Source organism: Amblyraja radiata, chromosome 3, assembly GCF_010909765.2.
Source record: "Amblyraja radiata isolate CabotCenter1 chromosome 3, sAmbRad1.1.pri, whole genome shotgun sequence".
Lineage (NCBI taxonomy): Eukaryota > Metazoa > Chordata > Chondrichthyes > Rajiformes > Rajidae > Amblyraja > Amblyraja radiata.
The window spans coordinates 22655681-22670874 of NC_045958.1; the positions used below are offsets into that span (position 1 = coordinate 22655681).

At 42.2% G+C, this 15194-nt stretch overlaps 1 protein-coding gene across 1 annotated transcript; it reads right to left on the reverse strand.

Annotated features, from left to right (window-relative positions):
• Positions 1–355: 355 nt before the first annotated feature.
• LOC116970858 (transmembrane emp24 domain-containing protein 7-like) lies at positions 356–13038 on the reverse strand. Its single transcript, XM_033017455.1, has 3 exons — positions 12684–13038; positions 6129–6374; positions 356–2372 (listed from the first exon to the last, which is right to left on the reverse strand). The coding sequence occupies exons 1-3, from the start codon at positions 12834–12836 to the stop codon at positions 2136–2138; spliced, it is 636 nt and encodes a 211-aa protein (XP_032873346.1). The 5' UTR covers positions 12837–13038; the 3' UTR covers positions 356–2135.
• Positions 13039–15194: the final 2156 nt, after the last annotated feature.

Sequence of the window (15194 nt, forward strand, 5' to 3'; positions counted from 1 at the left end):
AGCAGCACAAAGTAAACATACTTCCCTTTTCTAATTTAAAATGTACTCAGTACCAATAAATTTAGACAAGGACATGGTAGAGAGTGGATTTCATATATCAAAAGGACCATAGTTGTGGAGAAAGATTTCCCATTCCAAGTATAATGCGATTAGGGTTAACCAGGTCTTAAAAATCTTTCAGCAAATATTTATTCTTACCGTTTTTCTTAATATCAACTTTTATGCCTCGTTGCATGTAGGTGGACTAAAACTTTAAATTTACCAACTTAGTGATTTTCCATTTTTTACTTTGTGTTGTACTTAAAAACAGCTGATGTATACTAAATTTACAGACAAATTACTCACAAGTTCAACGTTTTTTCAGAACTGGAGGCAAATGCGCAATTTTATTTTTACTGTCCAGTTTCACAGCCTGTATCTTACAGTTTCTAAAAACCTACTAATGTAGGTTTACATTTCGAGGTCTGAAAACTGAATGAAGTGGAATATAGCGTGGGGTCCATGTGGTTAGTGGTTTAAGCTACAAGATCTAATACAAACAAATGGTTAACAATCAATGCTCTGTATTTCAATAATTTATGCATTTGTAACAAATCCTGTGTCTTCATTCACATAAAATATAACCAAGCCCTCATTGCTTCAGAATGTACAGTGCAATATGAACATTTTTAATTAAATGGAACAGACTACAATGCTTAACACAAGAACGTAATCGAAGTACACATTTTCAAACAGATACTATTCGATTAGAAGTACTGATCTGGTTTGTAATCTTGGCAAATGTACTGCCACACTAGATTTTATTGTCAATAAGTCAGCTTGCACAATTTGTAGCATACAACAAATGTCCATTGGTGTAGTCACTTATCTGGATGGGTAATGTACAAGGCTAATCCTATTAAATTATTCAAATGGTTAATAACATAAATGTCAGACGTAGGAGATTCCAAAAAAATCAAATCAGTGCACCATTTAAACTTCAGTCTTAAGTGTATTGATATAAAGAAAAGACAATAAAATTCCCGATGTTTCCAAATTAGACAGCAATGATGTGTGTAAACTTGCCTCCACAGTGTGTAAAAACATCAATACATTTGTAACTGTATAACATCCATTGAATGCAGAGTTTGATATATTTTGGGGGGGTTTTTGGTCTTTATAAGACCTATTTTATTTATTTTATGATGTGCCTTAAAATTTCAATTCCACTCAATCAATATGAAACTTGCAACAGTCAATTTATGGTTATCTCCTTAACACAAAGCAGAAAAAATACACATTAATATATGTTAAATCCCAAATTCCTCTTTTAATCCTTACAGATCTGATTTACTCAATAGTTGACAGTGTCATACAAGGCAGACATACACAATGCAAATGAGCTTTCAACAAAACTAAAGCGAAAACAGGAAAGTTTATTATAAAACAATATCTTCCTTTGAAAAGTTTATTTTCAACCCATCAACCAACCTTTAAAAATGACTGTTCCATTGTAGATATAACTATAGAGAAAACTGAAAATTTAAGGGGCTCTTTAATAGACTTTATTTACATGATGTAACCTGGGTAGACTTTGAAATACTGTTGTTGCAAATCCAATGAAAAAGGTTAAAAAAAATGCATCTCAATGCAAAGAAAAGCAATTTTAAGCAAAGCTACAGTATTTTGCTGTTACATCACAAACCAAAACAAATCAGGTGACAAGTCAATTAAATTGCAGTTGATAGTTTAAGATCTCAAACAGTTGGTGTCCAACAGATTGCAGCTGTGATAATTGATCAATGGACTTTAAAATAGCTCAGGTGTGTTGAAAACCGCAAATAATTCTCAAGGGATCTGATACATCGCTACATTATATTCAAGACAAATGAGCAATGAATCATTAAATCAAAGGAAATTTAAATGTCAATGGCTTTGACATCGTGGACTACAATCTGTCATGCAGGTAACTGCTGGACATCCAGTTAATTCAGCTGCAATAGCAGTACAATATTTCAATTGGAATATATACGCTCATGAACAGTCCAAAATGAAGAGGAAATCATTTCAATAAGGATTTACGTCTTAACAGTGTTCCTGGACCTAATAATCAAACTGAAAACTGTTAGGTACTGCTTTAACCTTGTGGCTACCCGTTATGAACCAACACGCGAATAGGTGGTTCTTTTATCAGAGAAGAAGCTCCTCAAGAGAACCACTTGCCCAAGACTCACAACCAACAAGATGAGAGCTTCACCTATGGACCAAAAAGCAACCCTTGAATTCAGGTCTTCAGCACGACTTCGTCCTTGTGCTTCCCTTAGACGGAAATGGGTTTGGTAATCAATGACCGACTTCATGGCTTCATGCATTGTGACACAAGCCGACTCCATCTGTTCATTATTGAATGTACATATTTTGAAAAGAAAACATTAGTTATAATATAACATGAATTTATATGCAAATTTCAAATACACCAATACTTCTTTCATATTCCCCAAATATTACTTACTTAAAATTAGCAAAGGCACCGCATTAAATCTTGCATTTCTGCAAGTACTATGTTTATATATCTGTTTAAGAAGGAACTGCAGATGCTGGAAAATCGAAGGTACACAAAAAAGCTGCAGAAACACAGCGGGTGCAGCAGCATAGCATCTATGGAGCGAAGGAAATAGGCAACGTTTCGGGCCAAAACCCTTCTTCAGACGTTTGTATATATGTTTATTTATATATATATATAAACATATAATATATGTTTATATATGTTTATGTATTATATAAATTATGTATTATATATATTATGTATTATATATATATTATATATATTTATATATGTTTATATATCTGTTGTGCTACTGCAGTTAAGAATTTCGTTGTTCTGTTTCAGGACATATCACAATAAAACACTATTGACTCTTCCTGATTCTTACAAAAACTAGTTAAATTTAAATTGTGTGTATAAAGATTTTTCCAATGTTTTCCAAATTAGAAATCAAAATGGGTGACAGTGGTACTGCAATTTGTGCTGCCGCCTCAACACTCCAGGGATCTCAAATGATGTCTGAGTGGAGTCTGCACATCTGTCCTTTACCATATGAGTTTCTGGCTTGATACCAGTTGCTTCAGCTCCATGCCACATCCCACAGATGTGCTGATGGGTTAACTAACTAATGTAAATTAGCCATGCTGGAGACATGTGTCATGTGACATGTTGAAGGGGGAAAGGAATGGTACTGCTCTGATGGGAATGGGTAAGAACTCATTGGGCTGAGTGGCCTCATGTCATACCAAGTGTATACACTATGTAGGTATGTTGCAAAGCCTACCTGAAGCGTCGTTGAAGATCTGCTGCTGAGGGTGTGCGCGATTTTGGCGCCGTTTAGAGGGGGCGGGTTTAAAACGCAATTTTCTCTAAGCTGTTCCAATCGAAAATGTTCAGCCTAGTTAATTATTAACGAAAAATCGCTGGAAGACCCCGTCGCAAAGCTATTATTAGGTTTAAAGGCCTTGAATAATAGTTATAGTAGTTTAAAAATCAATCTCTAAACCCGCGACCGCCAGCAACCGCAGGGTCTCATAAAGCAAATAGCAGAAGTTAGGTTGTATATTTTTACATTAAAAGGGCTTCTAAAGATCCCTTTATACTAAGTTTAATATTGCGAGTAGCTCAATTTGGGCCCATTATATCGCGCAGTATTTTTCTCGGCATTTGGGGCACAAATCTACTGCAATGTGAACGTTCTAAACCAGCGCGTTCCACAGGGACCCACTGGAAAGCTGATTTAAATGGGCATTTATTTACAGCAATTAAACACTAAATTCCTTCCATTTGGCCTATAAATTAATGTAAATGAGATTTTAAAATCATGTTTATTGTGAATTATTTGGACATTTAGGCTATTTAAAAATGTTAATCATTTATTAAGAAATGGATAGATGTTTAGATCTAGTAATTGAAGTCTGAAATTAGCTACAATTAGGTAACTAACTAATTATATGCTTTAATTTCAGGTCATCCAAGTAAGATTATTTTATATTTGTTTCAGAATGCTTCAATCTATGATAACTGAAAATTTCATTCAGTTCTCTTAATTTTTAAGAAAGTTATGGGCTTTTGACTGTTCACGATCACAGCTTTTTTGTTATGTCCATAGAAAATCAATAGGGAACAAGATGCTCATTTCCCAGTATGAAAATGGCCATAACTTTTTAAATACTTGAGATATGAAAGTGAATTAGGTGTCAAATTAAACTTATTTTTATGCTTTATCTGATGGGATAAATTACAGACTTGATTTTTAAAATCTCAAAATTTTGTAACATTGCTACACTATGTTTACAAATGATCGCATCATATAATAGTTATTTCCACTGAATTTTATTTCATAATTGCTCTAAGGAGTTTTCACTGCATCTTATTCAATAGATTGGGGAGAATTACTTGAAAAGGTTTAAGTTTTTTAATTTTACATGCAGCTGAGTAACATTGTGCAAAGAACAACCAAATTCTGTATTAATAATATTTGACAGAATCATCATTCCAAATAAGTTCTCTCTTGCTAAAATTACAATCTTGGGGAAATACTAACAGACAGTGTCTTCAAAAAAAATTCAGAGTGATAAATTGCTATTTAACCAAACCTACTGAGAAGGCTCTTCACCAAACACGTTGAAAGATGTTGGTATATTGGTATATAATGTAGTGCAAATTCAAAATTTTTATTTTTTTTAAAATTCTGAAGATTGGCATCTCTTCATTCAACCTCACATTATTGTCTCCCTAATTCAAGAGTTCAACAGAAATAAGTAATTACTTAATTATTCCTATTTACACATCCCTGCACCTATCTTTTATATGTCGTGTCCCATTACCATCTCACTTTTCATTATATGGTAATTCTTTTTCCATTTAGCAGCTTCCACATCACAACTTTCCCTTCCTCCACATCTTAGATTTTTTTCAAATCAACCTCGGGGCGGCACGGTGGCTCAACGGTAGAGCTACTGCCTTACAGCGCCAGCGACCTGGGTTCAATCTTGACTACGGGTGCTGTCTGTACGGAGTTTGTGTCCTCCCACAAAGACATATAGGTTTATAGGTTAATTGGCTTGGTGTAAATGTAAAAAATGTCCCTGGTGTGTAAGGTAGTATTAATGTGCAGGGATCGCTGGACGATGCGGACTCTGTGGGCCGAAGGGCCTGTTTCAGCATTGTATCTATAAACTAAATATTTCCCAGTCCAATGAAATCACTGGCCTTAAAATACTAATTCTGCTTCATGTTCTAAGAATGCATTTAACTAACAGATTTCTTCTCACCTTCTATCTGCCAAATTTTCTGTCATCCAAGAAACCAAGCCAAAATAAATTCAAAATAGAAGCTCTGTTAAAGGTAATACACGTCACTTTTCTTTAAAAAGGGATTTCAATGACTAACGTCATCTGAAAAAGGACTGATCATTTTATAACCAGTCACAGGACTGGGCTTTTCACTGTGCATCCTTTAAAACCAGAAGCAGATATTTGATATAAAGCGAGTTTGTGCTTGTGATTAACGTTTTAACATTTCACCCACATTAAATTATAAATAAGGTAAATCCGCAAGGAGCTTAATGCAGATCATCCAGAATTTGTTTATGGAAATTAAATGTACCACAATTTTTTTCTTCACACCTTACATATAAAATTATAAAAGGACTGGTCAAGCTAGATGCAGGAAAAATGTTCCCAATGTTGGGCGAGTCCAGAACCAGGGGTCACAGAATAAAGGGGAAGCCATTTAAGACTGAGGTGAGAATTATTTTTTTCACCCAGAGAGTTGTGAATTTGCAGAATTCCCTGCCACAGAGGGCAGTGGAGGCCAAGTCACTGGATGGATTTAAGTCAGTTAGATAGAGCTCTAGGGGCTAGTGGAATCAAGGGATATGGGGAGAAGGCAGGCACAGGTTATTGATTGGGGAAGATCAGCCATGATCACAATGAATGGCAGTGCTAGCTCGAAGGGCTGAATGGCTTCCTCCTGCACCAATTTTCTATATTTATATTTTGAACGTTTATAGTGAATAGCTCAAATTGAATGCACCAACTTTCACTGTTTTCAACATTATAAATCTATTAAAAATGGACAAAATTCTCATAATTCATACCTGAGTCAGTGCTGACACCCTGTTTTCATTAGGAAACAGGGGAGGGTCGTCCCCAACTTGGAAATCAAAGTACACGGTTTTGTGCGTGAAGGTGGAAAACTCATTACTAAAACAGAACTTGTAAGTTCCGTTTTTTGCAGCTGTGAAGGTGAAACTGTCATATTGTTTCTTCATTTCCTTGTATAAAACGGCACCATCAGCATCTTCTAATCGACAGTCTACATCATAATGGCCACCAGTAATGACCTGTTAAACACACAAGAAATGGAAGACCATAATTCATTAAGCAATGTCAAAATAATAACAAAGTGCATACAATTTTCACTTACCACGAAGAAAGCTCGGTGTTAGGGCACAATTTCAATTAAATTGGGAAATCCTGCATATGTTGAAAGCAAAAAAATAAACTGCTGGATGAACTTAACGAGCCAGGCAGACACTGTTGAAGGAAATGGACAGACATTTTTGGTTGGGATCCTACTTCAGACTGCTCCATATAAATCCGTATAACTCAGTATGTGATCAGCATAAAGTAGAGTCCTGACCCAAAGTATTGCCGATCCTTTTCCTTTCACAAAATGCTGCCTGACCCACTGAGTTCCTCCAGCAGTTCTTTTTTTGCTCACGATTCCTGCATTTGCAATATCGTATTTGCAGATATTTGATGTCCGAAATAAAGACAGAAATGCTGGAAAGATTCAGCGTCAGATAACATCTGTTGAAAAATAAATGATTATCGTTTCAGATTAAAGACCCATCGTCAGAACTGAGAAAGGAAGAATAGAAACTCTTCCAGCCCTCTTTAGTGTTATTGATGGCACAAATCTGGGAAATAGCACACATCTGCACTGTTGTAGGCAACAGAAACAAAAAAAGGGCCAATACTAAGTCACTGTGCATGCTCTCGTTTCTGGAGTGTCGATACTGTAGTATTCAAATATGCAGAGAATTAATTGATCAAGTATTCAACCAAATAATTCTGCAATGCCTTAAACTTCTTCACATGCAAAACATTTAAAACCTTTTCACGCATGATAAGTGGTTAGGAATTTCATTAAAACTTTAGCCGCAGAGCCACAATAAAAGCCTTCAGATACGTTGAAGTGCAGTCTTTTTTCGCAGATCGACTATGGCATAAATCTGGTGAACATTAGCTGCTTCATTTTCCAAAGCTTTGATTCAATTAGAGGGACAATAATCTGTCATAAATGTTACCTGACAAAACAAAAGACACTGTGGCTCATCAAACTGAATTTTGAAAATGTCCCCAATGTTCAACCAAGCAGGTTACACCCTCAGCAAAATAGACAATAGGTGCAGGAGTAGGCCATTCGATCCAGCACCACCATTCAATGTGATCATGGCTGATCATCCCCAGTCAGTACCCTGTTCCTGCCTTCTCCCCATATCCCCTGACTCCACCACCTTTAAGAGCCCTATCTAACTCTCTCTTGAAAGTATCCAGAGAACCTGCCTCCACCGCCCTCTGACGCAGAGAATTCCACACACTCACAACTCTCCGTGAAAAAGTGTTTCCCCATCTCCGTTCTAAATGGCTTACCCCTTATTCTTAAGCTGTGGCCCCTGGTTCTGGACTCCCCCAACACCGGGAACATGTTTCCTGCCTCTAGCGTGTCCTAACCCTTAATGATCTTATATGTTTCAATAAGATCCCCTCTCATCCTTCTAAATTCCAGAGTATACCAGCCCAATGTGACATAGCATGTGTAGGAAGGACTGCAGATGCTGGTTTAAACCGAAGATAGACACAAAAATCTGGAGTAACTCAGCAGGGCAGACAGCATCTCTGGAGAGAAGAAATGGGTGACGTTTCGGCTCGAGACTCTTCTTCAGAATGGAGAGAAGATTCTCAAACCGAAATGTCACCCATTCCAATGCCATTTCCCTTGAAAGCAGGTATGCCATTTTGGATACTGCTGGGGGTAACTGTTTTGGAGAAAGCAGCAGCAACAACTAGGTCAGTGGCATCAATGATGGATCTAAGGCACAGGCGATTACAAAGGGGATTACTGGATGGTGTGTTGCCCTGCTGCTAGGTTCAAATATGTTCAAGTGGCTGCAGAACATTCTCAAAGGAGAGGGTGAATAGGGTGTCTTGGGGCTAGTCCACATAACAGTAAAGGTGGTGCTGGATGTCTTAAAAGTGTATGAAGATATATCTCCATGGGCTGATCAGGGATATCTATGAATGGTGTGGGAAGCCTGTCGTTTGCCATCTATATTGAAGATGTGGATGAGAATCTACAAGGCATGATTAGTAAGTTTGCAGATGAGAGAATCTATGGAAAGCAACTGACTCGGATGGAGTCTTCATTGCACCCTCAGGACCTGCACGGACTAGCTGGCAGCACTATTCACATACATTTTTTTATCTCTCCCTATTCCAAGCTAGCCTGCCTTAGTGACCACCATCCAGTGGCTTTGTCCTCCACCATCATGAAGTGCTTTGAGAGATCGGTCAGGACGCAAATTTACTCTCGCCTCCCAGACAGCCCTGATCACTGTAGTTTGCCGACTGCCACCAAAGGTCCACAGCAGAAGCCATCTCCACAACTCTACACTCATTGCTGGAACAACGAGATACAAGGACAGCTACATTAGACTGTTTATTGACAGTAGCTCTACCTTCAACACCATAATCCAACCAAACAAATCTTCAAACTCCTGGACCAAGGAGTCAGTGTCTGTCTCTGCAACAGTTTCATCAACTTCCTGACCCACAGACCACAATCATCGAAGAGAGGTGCCAGAACATTAACACTAGTGTCCTGTAAACACCCAAGGGAAACCCATGCAGTGACAGAGAGAACAGGCAAACTCTGGATACTATTGAAGGTGATCAACCTAATGGGCCAGTCCCACCGACGATTTTTCAGGCGACTCTCAAGTTGCCGGCAGTGACCTGAAAAACCGGCAACTGGAACGGCGACTGTCAGAGTGGAACACACACACACGTCGCTTCCTTCCCCAGCCCGTTATGAAGGCGGGGGACAGGGCAAGCGGGGGGGAGCGCTTTCTGAGTGAAATTCACACAGTGCAAAGCCAATGTGATACAGACACACTGCGATCAGCAGGAAGGTTGGCGCTGTAATTAAGACGGCTAAAGCACAGTGTACGGTAAGTCCTTTAAAAGAGGGGAGAGAGATGGGAGGGAGAAGGAGTGGAGCCAACTTTTAAGAAGCCAGAGATACATGGCTGTGAAACTCAGTGGACATTTAACATTACCGGTCGGTTATCCTTGGTTCTGAAAACTACTGCTTACGTTTTCCCCCCTCAATGAGCCAATAAAATTCACCGGTCAGCACCGGCTACAACTTACGAGAACCTTCAACCTCCTGGCAACCCACTAGGACCTCTTGGCGACCCACCTACGGCACGAGAAATCTCGCTACTCTTCATGGCGGCTTCATTCTAGTTGCAACTAATTTTCAACATGTTGAAAAATTTGCGGCGACCATAATGCCGTGACTAGTTCCCAGAATGCAGGAACTCCTCACGACCATGAAGGCGACTCCCCGGCAATCACCCGCGAACATGTGGCGACTGCATAGTCTCCTGCAGTCACCTAAATAGTTGCCTAAGTGGGACACCAGAGCCGAGACAGCAGTATTATTTGCTGCACCGTTGTGCTGTCACTTAGTCAATCAATGCAACGTTGACTGACAAATCTCAAGGAGCCTACAAGCCTGTGTTTGGATAAAAGTAGCTCTGAAGATGGTTGCTGCTCTGGTTAACATCTTTTGAAGTTCTGTAAATGCTGGAACGGTTTATGCCAATTGAAGCGCATGATGGAATTAACAACACATTAACATCACATAGGTGGGAAGTTGCTGGAATCCATCCTGAAGGATATAATAATAAAACACCCAAAACATGGAGTGCACAATGTCATTACGAATGATGATAGAGAAATCATGTTTACCTAACCCAATTGAGTTGTTTCCGGACATAACTGGCAGAATAGATAAGGGGGAACCAAAGCAAGTGGAATTTGATAAGATCCTGCACAAGAGGTTGGTCAACAAACACAGAGCACACAGAATTTGGAAGGGAGGCAGGGGGAAGCCAGTGGTAAAATGTCAATGTAGATCTGAAAATAGGAAACTAAGATTCATGATTCACTCATGAATCCAAAGTTACAGTTCAAAATTCATTGACAATACAGAAGTAGGTGAGATTGTGAATAGATATCAGGATGTAAAGAGACACAGAAAGTTAAGTGAGTGGTAAGAACATGAATATAATGTGGTTAAATGCAAATGTTAATGTTCAAAGGGACGATGTTACTGCAAGCCAATGTACACACCAAGCAGCATTTGGAAAGCAAATGATACAATTCCTATGTATTTCCATTATGTACAACTTAGATTTCCTTAACTAAAATTTGCCATTTAGAAATTGCATAATAGATTCACTAAACCAGATCCCGGGATGACAAGCTTGCCCTTTGGAGGAGAGACCGAGGAGACCGGGACAGTTCTCACATGTTTTAGAAGAATGAGAGAAGGTATCATTGAAACTTGACATTTCTTTCAGAGCTTGTCAGACAAGGATCTAGACACCACTGGCTGAGCCGTCTGGAACCAAGGATATGATCTTGGAATTAGGCTTATGCCAGTTAAGACTGAAATGAAAAGATTTTTTCCCCCATGGAGGATGGCGAGTCTTTGGAACTCCCCATCTGAAAAGGCTGTGAAGGATCTGCTATTAAGGTCATGCAAAACAAACATGGATAGATGGGATAGTGCATAAAAATGACAGAGGTAGAAGAGCAGCACAGTGGCGCAGTGAGTGGAGCTGCTGCCTCACAGCACCAGGGATCAATGTTCAATCGTGACCTCGGGTGCTGTGTGGCATTTGCATGTTCTCCATGCCAAACATTGGTTGTTTGACACCTACTTGGAAGCATCCAATCTTTGATACTTCCTTTCTAATCTTGCGAGACCAATACCGAGGCTCGCTCCTGCAACCCATTTAAATATTTTTTTCTATTTTTGACTAATGTTCCACGATATGCTGACGAGTGTTTTGAACATGTATAACGTTCTGAAGCAATATTGCACAGAAATGTAATTTTCTTTTGTGTTATATTGGATACATAGGTAGAAATTCTAGTCTGCGATGCTTGGACCTGATTGATGCCAGGCCACCAAAAGTGCATATTACAGAGATTGCACTGATCATCTTCCTCCGAGCAGGTGTGCCGATCTTTTTAAAGTAAGCCTCTCCACGGTTCACATAATTGTTTTGAGAACTCTCTGTAACTTGACGTTTCTGTAAGTCAGAAACACTGTTTGGCTGAGATGGCAAAGGTTGCACTGGTAGGTGAATTAGCTGCAAATTAGTACAGATCTTGATTGTTATTAAATCTTGGGTATATTATAGTTGGAATGTGTTACTTAATATAGATCTATACAACAGATTTAAAATATGTCCAACCACAGGAGTTGCTGGACAAATGACCACCAGGAGAGTTTCAAAGTATATTTAGCAAATTGAAAATTTAGATATGCATGAGAACCAGTTTTCACCAATCATCTTAAATACAATGAAGTGTGTAGGAAGGGACTGCAGATGCTGGTTTATACTGAAGATAGATGCAAACTGCTGGAGTAACTCAGCAAGTCAGACAGTAACTTTGGAGAAAAATAATTGGTCGCATTTCAGCTCTGAGCCCTTCTCGAGTCTGAAGAAGGGTTTCGACTCGAAATGTCACCTATTCTTTTACGCCTTAAATACAATAAACACCAGCATACAGGAGAATTATAATATCAAACCCTGCATGGGGCATGCAATCCTAAAGAATCTCATATTACACACAAGACAGACACAAAAAGCTGGCGTAACTGAGCGGATCAGGTAGCATCTCTTTGGGATAAAGGAAAAGGTGACGTCTCGGTTCGCGACCCTTCTTCAGATTGAAGCAAAGATGGAATGAAGGGTGTTGACCTGAAACACCACCTATTCCTTTCCAAGATGCTGCCTGACCCGCTGAGTTACTCCAGCTTTTTGCGTCTAACTTTGGTTTAAACCAGCATGGCAGAGTGGGGAATGTACACTCCCCACCAAAATATCTTCTCCTCAATCTGTCCTGACAACTTTTCACACAGAGAGTGGTGAATCTGTGGAATTCTCTGCCACAGAAGGTAGTTGAGGCCAGTTCATTGGCTATATTTAAGAGGGAGTTAGATGTGGCCCTTGTGGCTAAAGGGATCAGGGGGTATGGAGAGAAGGCAGATACAGGATACTGAGTTGAATGATCAGCTATGATCATATTGAATGGCGATGCAGGCTCGAAGGGCCGAATAGCCTACTCCTGCACCTAATTTCTATGTTTCTATAACTCCCCCACCTTCCCACCTAGCCCTATCGCCACTCTCCATCCACCCTCCTCCATTATCTTTCACCCCCTCCATGTACCCTTCCTTCGTCATTCTACTCTCTCACCATCCCCTCCCCCTCCTTCCCCTCCCTCTGCAGCCATCCATCCCACCCCCAGGCTCCGTCCCCCGCCCGCCGGCCCGCCGGCCTCACCTGGAACTCCAGCGTGCTCTTGGTGCCCTGGACGATGTCCTCGTAGAAGCACTGCTTGGCATTGTCGGGCAGCTCGAAGGTGAGCTCGGAGCCGCGCACGAGCGGCCACAGGAGCTGGGCCCAGAGCAGCTGCAGTGGGAACCGGAGCCACATGCCGGCGCGGGGCTGAGCGAGGGCTCGCGGTCCGGTCCCGGGGGAGCGGAGGGGCAGCGCGGGCCGGGGTCGCGGGACCGAACTCCACCGCCTTTCGAATCCCAACCGGCAACGGCAACAGCGGCGCGAGCTTCCACAACTCCCGGATGTCGAGGACACGGGAACCAGACGTGGCAGCACGGCCCCACCCGGATGTATGACCTCTCACCCTCCCTCCCTCCCTCGCCGGGCGGAAAGAAGTCCCGTCCCGGCGCAGTTTGTTGGCGAGCCGGTAGATGGCAGCAGCGTCAAACTGGGGGGGAGGGGGGGAAGAAGGAGACGAGTGGTCACGTGACCAGACGAGGGGCCACGCTGTCAAACGGGGAGGGGCTCCGTCGCCCCACGCCAGGCCGGCCACGTGGTCAAAGGCGGAGCATCCAATGGTCTCGGATCAAGGGTAAACATTGGACAGGTACATGGATAGGAAAGGGGGAAGTCTTTTAGGATCGAGATGAGAAAAAAAATTTTCACACAGAGAGTGGTGAATCTGTGGAATTCTCTGTCACAGAAGGTAGTTGAGGCCAGTTCATTGGCTATATTTAAGAGGGAGTTAGATGTGGCCCTTGTGGCTAAAGGGGTCAGGGGGTATGGAGAGAAGGCAGGTACCGGATACTGAGTTGGATGATCAGCCATGATCATATTGAATGGCGGTGCAGGCTCGAAGGGCCGAATGGTCTACCTCTGCACCTATTTTCTATGTTTCTATGAAAATTTTAGATGGTCACACAAGGAACTAGTTCTGGAATCTTGCATTACTTGATTACTTTTTCTTGATTAGTACAGGAGTCAGAGGTTATGGGGAGAATACAGGAGAATGTGGTTAGCTTAGGCGGGAGAGATAGATCAGCCATGATTGAATGGTGACGTAGACTTGATGGGCCAATTGGCCTAATTCTACTCCTATTCCTTATTACTGAACCTCAGTACACGTGACAATAAATTACACTGAACACAAAATGATGGAGTAACTCACTGGGTCGGGTAGCATCTCTGGAGAACATGGAGAGGGCGACGTTTTGGGTCGGGACCCTTCTTCAGACTGATTGGGAGAAGAGGGAGAAAGCTGGAAGAGAGGAGGGGTAGGACCAAGCATGGTGAGTGATAGGTGGATACAGTTGGGGGGGTGAGGGGTGGATGATAGGCAGATGGTTGGACTAAATTACGTAAGGCCCACAGCCAGCGCGTAGAAGCAGCGCTAAATGCAGCTCAACTCTGCCTGTCTCGCCGGGTTAACCTACAGCCCTGCCTGGACTGACGGGACTCCAGTCTTGGGCCGTGGAGCTAGCGTTGCTTCTCTGCGCTGACTGTAAACCTGGGCCGTCGTTGGCAGGCAGAGTTGACAGGCAGCTGAGCTGGGTTTAGCGCTGCTTCTCTGCGCTGGCTGTGGGCCTGGGGCACCACTCCCGTCTGACTCCCTGGACGTGGGGAGGGGGGGGGGCACTCGGGTGAGGACGGGGATGGTCCAGTGGCGGTGTGGCAGCGATTGCAGCGCCGGAGACCCAGGATCGATCCTGGCTGCGGATGGGGCGCAGGTCTGTGTCCATGGATGCCGAGAGTGTTTTTCGTTTGTGACCCTATGACCTGGGCATGCAATTCAAGCTCCGCTCTATGATCTTTGCTCCAAGGACGTCTCCCTCCTCCAAACACCGCTCTCTATCCTTAGTCCCACCCCCCATACTTCCACCACTGACCGACTCTTCCCTTCTCCAATCATCGCGCTGAATCATCATGTCCCGCTCCCATTGCCTGCTGACCGACGTCTCTCTCGTCCAATCGGCGCCCTCGATCAGCAGTCCCACCTCCACTGTCTCGTGGAAAGCGGAGATTTCACCGAGTTTTAAAATCCGGATTACAAAAAATGGGATCGTCCCCCACTTCTCAAAACAGGGGGGGAACGTGTGTCCCCTGCCCCCCCCCCCGGGATTTCCGCCCATGTGTCTAGGGACCCCAGCAGTCGTTCCTGGTGAGGCAGAGATTCACATGCATCTCCTCTAACCTCATCTACTGCATCTGGTGTTCCCAATGTGGCCTTTACATCGGCGAGACCGGGCAGAGAACTTGAAGACCATTTCGACGAACACTTACGCTCAGTGCGCCAAGGCCTACCAGATCTCCCAGTTGCTAACCATTTTAACCCCTCATCCCATTCCCAGGCTGTATTGGGCCTTCTCCGTTGATGGAGTGAAGCCACACACAAACTGGAGGACCAGCACTTCATATTCTGCCTGGGTAGTTTACAACTCAATGGTACGAACATTACATTTTCAATTTTTAGGTAACTAAGCTGCACCCTACTCCAATTCCCCTTCCACACCCCTC